General features: G+C 57.2%; 1 protein-coding gene across 1 annotated transcript; it reads right to left on the reverse strand.

Annotated features, from left to right (window-relative positions):
* Positions 1-4,717: 4,717 nt before the first annotated feature.
* LOC113998674 (mid1-interacting protein 1-B-like) lies at positions 4,718-5,465 on the reverse strand. Its single transcript, XM_039384016.1, has 2 exons — positions 4,964-5,465; positions 4,718-4,778 (listed from the first exon to the last, which is right to left on the reverse strand). The coding sequence occupies exon 1, from the start codon at positions 5,381-5,383 to the stop codon at positions 4,982-4,984; it is 402 nt and encodes a 133-aa protein (XP_039239950.1). The 5' UTR covers positions 5,384-5,465; the 3' UTR covers positions 4,718-4,778; positions 4,964-4,981.
* Between the last annotated feature and the right edge of the window lie 535 nt (positions 5,466-6,000).

The following is a 6,000-nucleotide window of genomic DNA, read 5'->3' on the forward strand; positions in this document are numbered from 1 at the left end:
CAGCTGTGCTGCCAGGGGGTCCTCACCTCCTCCTCTTCTTGCTGCCATGCGCTTGGGACGTGAACGCTCCGGGGACATTGAGCAACCCCTGTCCGTTCCTGCCAGCCCGGACACGCCAGGAGACAGTTATGTAAAACCTCACTGGGGGTGCAGGGGTGCACTGCTGCATGGAATCCTACGTGGGGTCATGGGGACATACAGTGGGGACAGAGATGGGACCAAACGCCGCAACGGAGAACTCCTGCAGTCATGGAACGGAGCCATCACTGCCCACAGCGGAGCACAGATGGTGCCACCACTGCCCCTGTTATCCCCATCCTGGATCAGAGGCCATGGCTGGTCAGTGGCCAGAACTGCCTATCTCTGTGTATCTTGCAGGATGTGGCAACTGGAGGAAATTGTTCTATTTTGGGAAAGGCCGGGGGGTCCTTCACCCCTTTTGCAACCCTCAGTGGTGGCAGCTCTCCAACTGACCCCTCATATCCCAGCCAGGTGCCCATTCTGCCACCTGCCCTCTCCCCCTCAGACCTGAACCCACTGCTCCTCTTGTCCCTTTCTGGGTGCCCCTGGCATCTCTGGCTGTCCTGCTGTGGAGCCCAGTGTGGCACTGACATGTGCATACACTGCCAGTCCCATGCTCTCGGGATGTCTGGCCACCATGGAGTTTCCTGGAGGTGAAGGGACATCACAGTGTCCCCCCAGCATGGGCATGAGGAGGCTACCTCTGCCCTGGGCTTGGAGCTTCACCGTGGATGTCATGTTTTAACCCCAGTCAGCAACTCGGCCCCACGCAGCCACTTGCTCACCCCCCACCAGTGGGATCAGGGAGAGAATTGGAAGGGTAAAAGTGAGAAGACTCATGGGTTGAGATAAAGACAGTTTAATAGGGGAAGTAAAAGCTGTGCACACAAACAAAGCAAAACAAGGAATTAATTCACCGCTTCTCATGGGCAGGCAGGTGTTCAGCCACCTCCAGGATAGCAGGGCTCTATCACATGTAATGGTGACCTGGGAAGACAAAAGCCATCACTCCAAATGTCTCCCTTTTCCTTCTTCTTTCCCACCTCCATGTGCTGAGCATGATGCTATATGGTCTGGGATATCCCTTGGGTCAACCCTCTCGCTGGTGGTGGGGGGGGAAGAGCAGAAAAATCTTGGCTCGCTCTGTGTGAGCCCTGCACAGCCATAAGGAAAACATCCCTGTGTTACCAACGCCGTTTGCAACACAAATCCAAAACACAGCCCTGTATCACCTACTCTGAAAAAAACTAACCCTACCTGAGCCAAAACCAGCACATTCTCCCCCCTTATTCCTTACCATTTATGTCATGCTCAGCTCTCACACTGTCCAATACGTTCTTGTGTACCACCACCCCCTTCCTATCCCTTGATTCAATATGCAGATACCATTCCCTTAGTCTACAGACCACGTCTGTGAAAGCTGTGTAAAATGCCCATAAATGTCCACAAAACATCCACTGAGTTCATTTAGTCTGTGACTTTGGGCTCCATCCATTACGGTGGTCAGTCAGGAAAGGAAAGGTGGTGTGTTCAGAGGAGTTATTGGGCACCAAAGCCAACTCAGATGTGGTCACTGTAGCACTTGCACTGCTTCTTGTAAGGCTTGTCCTCCACTGGTATGGATGGTTCCTTCCACGCTAATTTATGAAACAGGCAACTCAAATAATGAGATACAGCAATTTAAAGATATTTCCATTACGATCTCCAACCTGGTCCCTCTGGACCAGGTTATAGGGTTTAACTTTGCAATAAACTCCTCCCCATGCCCCTGCTTCAGCTTGAACTAACCCACAGACTGAAGTCCTTTAGGGCTGTACCTGCTCCACGTGGAAGCTTATCTGTGCACCACAATCACTACCACAGAGGTATAGACTTATCCACATCTACAGTTGCTTTGAGGTGCACCCGTTCCAGTGTGGCCTAATCCATGGGCTCTTCTTGCTGCCATGTGCTTGGGACATGAACGCTCTGGGGACATTGAGCAACCCCTTTCTGCAGACATATGGAAATCTCGCTGGAGATACACTGGAACTCGGATATCTGGGGACAGAGGATACAGATGGTGTCCAGAGACTGGGGACCCCAGAAACATCCCCTTTCCCTAGGCTCTTCCTGAGCTCAGTAGGGATGTGGACAGGGACTGAGATCTGACCCCATGATGTGTAACTCCTCTGGCAGCAGCACAGAACCATTGCTGGACCCAGGGATTTGTGGACATGGGTACCCTGCCACTGTCCCCATCCAGGGAGGGCGAAAGCCACAGCCAGGGCATTGGCCAGCATTGCCTGTCCTCGCGTGTCCCTGTGGCATGTGGCAATCAAGGGAAATTGTTCTATTTGGGAAAGGCTGTGAGGTACCTCATCCCTTTGCAACCCCTAGTGGTGACAGCTCTCCCACGGTCCCCATTTGTCCCAGCCAGGTGCCTGCAATGCCAGCCACCCCTTCCCTGCCAGACCTGTCCCACCACACTTCTTATCCCTTCCCTGTGCCCCAGTATCCCTGGATGTCCTGCCATGGGGCCTAGTGATGCACTGAGGTGTGTGGGTGCTGCTGGCCCCATGCAACCAGCTGGGAGCTTGGCCACATCAGAGCACCTGGGCCACTGCAGAGCTTCTTGGAAGTGCAGAGGCATACTAGGGCTCTGGGGACAGAGGGACACAGGGGATGCTCTGCCCTTCTGCTCCCCCACCTCTTCCTAAGATGCCCATAGTGATTATGGCAGCAGAGTTGCGGGTGACTTGGGTTCAGCAGACTCAAGTTGCGCCTCAGCATCCCAATCTTGGGACATAAATAATTACCAAATCCTCTCTGTGCCTCTGGGGACCCCCTCAGCCAAAAATGGTCCCCCACATCCTGCTGTGAGAGACGGGGGGCAGCTGCCACTGCCAGCAGTGATGACAGGAGCAGGAGGAGGGGGACTGTGGCTGGAGTATGGCACAGCCACCATGGGGGTGCAGCATTGCTGGGTCTGGGCTGAGCTGAACTGGGGTGCCCAGCCCCAGGTTGGGGCCCAGAGAAGGCTGCTCAGGGCCATCAGGGCCCCCGGGAGATGCAATGAGATTCTCAGCTCCCTGGTGCCACAGGCTCCACGTTTGGGCAAGCCTATCCCTGACCTACTGCTGTCCTGGGGAGTCCATCCCCAGAAACAGATCGGAGGTGGACTGTGCCATCACACGTGTCCCCAAGTGTCCCTGTGTCATCCCTGGCACCTCCTGCTGTCATATCCCCCCATGGCACTAGGGGAACCATGGTGCCACAGCTTCAGGGTGCTGAGCACAAACTTACCCTGGGCTATCTGTGACCCAGCTGCCCCATGGAGAGATGGAGATGCTGGGTCAGAGATGTCCCATGGATTGAGGGCATGGTTGGGAAGGAACCTCATGTCCTGGGGAGCTGTTCCAAGCCTCCCCCCAACCCGCCATCCTCCTGGGGAGCCCATCCCAAGTCACAGCTCAGGAGGGGGAGATGTCACCACATGTGTCTCCAAGTGATCCCACGTTGTCCCCAGCACCTCCTGCTGACAGATCACCATGACTCTGATTGCCCCAAGCCCCTTGAAACTGTCCTTGTCCTCTCTTGAATCTGACCAGGACCCTTTCAGATGCGAGGCAGCTCTGGATCTGGGCCCCAGCTGCCCCCTCCAGAGTCCCTGGGCCCCACAGTTGCTCACTCAACCCCAGCTGGCTGGACACCCTTTCCCGGTTGCCCATGCTCGAGCAGGACAAGCCAAAGTCAATGTGGTCTCAGCAGCTGGGAGATCAGGCGACAGGAGATGAGAATCTCCAGTGTATCCCAAAGCTCTGTGTCTGGACATGGGGCTGGGGTCCCGGGGCCGGTTGCTTTCCAGAGCTGCTTTGAGCTACAGCTCTGCTGCCCCTCAGTGTCGCATGACTGGGCTGAGCGTTGGACAGATTCACGCTCTCTTGTGCACAGAAATCAAGCACCGGCTTTTACTGGTGTTGCTGTCAACACAAGGAAGAAATTTTTCAGCCTGAAGTTGTTGAGATAAAGGTACAGGTCGCCCAGCCAGGTCGCATGTGCCCTGTGGATGCAGAGTACTCTGAGATACTTGGTCTAGTGCAGGATGGCCCAGCACAGAGCAGGGTACTGCATCAGACAATCTGTGAAGATCCCATTCAACCCAAACCATCCCAGGACTTTGTGATTCTTTGTCCCTTCAAATTCCCCATCATTGCCCGGGAAAGTCCCCTCCCCACAGAGCCAGTGTCTCCCTGCCCCACGCTGGGGCACTCCATGAGAGCCCCAGCCAGTTGAAAGCACCACACAGACAAATGGCTTCACAGGGCTTCTTTTATTAGCAAAGACTGGGGGAAATACCCTTGGAGTCCAGGTACCAGCTGGAAAGGGCTTGGCAGTTGCAAGGGACTGTTGGAGGTTGGGGCCGTCGCACAACACCTCCACCTTCGTCCTGCTCTTTGAAAATAAAGAGGAGGGCACGAGTCTGCAGCTCTTCCAATGGAGTTCCCAGCACAGCCAGATGCTTCTTCCTATGAGGATAAGGCAGCATCTGGTTCTCCGGTGTCAATGCCAGCCCTGGGAGATCAGCTGCCACGGTGCGAGGAGGGCGAGTGGGAGTGGGGAGGAGCCTGCGATGTTCAGCGATGGGACGTCTTCTGCTTCCTGACACCAGCACCCATCCTGCAACGGCAGCCGTCCTTAACTCCAAGGGTCATCCCCGGCAGACATATAGTCCACCAACCCTGGGTCCACAGATCTTGAACCCCTGGAGTCTCTGCCTGGAGGGATGGGATGTGCCCACTTCTGCAGCGTGGAGATGGGTACCTGCCCCCATTTGAGGGGACAGCCCCCCTTTCAAGGCCCTTCCCAGGAGCTTCCCACCCCTTTGCAGTGTTGGGGACCTCTCCAGGGACACCACCCCTTGCCTTGCTGCCCCTGAGCTCTGTGGCCCCTCAGCTCTTACCTGGTGGCCAGGACAGGATCACCAGCTGGGCTGCCCCTCGCTGAGGTTGATCTGCTCCAGGATCTGGCTGTACCTCCGGGTGAGGGCGTTGGTGTCCCTGGTGAGGTGGGTGAGGACCTGCTGCAAGCCCGTCAGGTGGTGGGACAGGCGCTCCTCCAGCTGGGCATCCACAGCCTCGTTGCCGTCCGAGGATGTGTCCGTGTCGCTGTCGGCACCGGTGGGGCTCTGGGCGTTGACAGAGGCCAGGCCTTTCTCCACCATGGGCTTGATGGACTTGAGCAGCTGGTAGCGCTCATAGAGGTCTGTGTGGCTGCCTGCGGCCGGGGCCGCCCCCTCCTCTTGCGGGAAGACCCCTCGGAGCAAGCTGGGGAACATCACCTCCTGCTCCATCTTCTGGGTGGCTGAGAAGTACTGCTCCATGGCCTCTCTCCCACAGCTCTGGCAGCGCTGCTCTGGGCTCTTCTCAGGGTGCCTGCTGCTCCCCGTCCCCGATGGGGGCTTTTTAGGCAGTGCCGAGGCACATCCCTCCTCTGCTGTCCCCTCCTGCCTTGGCTGGGCTGCATGGCCGTGGGACTGGGCTTGGCTGCAGCCCAGCTGGAGCTCGGCCACACAGTGTCCCAGGCTCTGCGCAATCTCTCCTGGCCCAGCCTCCCCGTAGCCTTCACCCGAGCTGGCCGGAGGTCCTGCTGCATCCCCATGCCAGGAGCAGGGGAGCGGCAAGGAGCGAAGGTGCCTGGGGTCTTTCCCTCTGTCCCACTCCTACCCCTCTACACGTTCAGTTGTGGGGCCCTGTGAGAGTGGGTCCAACTCCTGTCCCCCGGGGCTGACAGTCTGCAAACAGCTGTGCTGCCAGGGGGTCCTCACCTCCTCCTCTTCTTGCTGCCATGCGCTTGGGACGTGAACGCTCCGGGGACATTGAGCAACCCCTGTCCGTTCCTGCCAGCCCGGACACGCCAGGAGACAGTTATGTAAAACCTCACTGGGGGTGCAGGGGTGCACTGCTGCATGGAATCCTACGTGGGGTCATGGGGACATAC

The sequence above is a fragment of the Pipra filicauda genome, unplaced genomic scaffold (assembly GCF_003945595.2).
Source record: "Pipra filicauda isolate LSUMZ 115617 unplaced genomic scaffold, ASM394559v2 scaffold335_size1511353_pilon, whole genome shotgun sequence".
Classification (NCBI taxonomy): Eukaryota; Metazoa; Chordata; class Aves; order Passeriformes; family Pipridae; genus Pipra; species Pipra filicauda.

Coding starts and splice junctions, on each gene's coding strand:
- LOC113998674 (XM_039384016.1), bottom strand. CDS start 5,383: ATGGAGCAGTACTTCTCAGCCACCCAGAAGATGGAGCAGGAGGTGATG.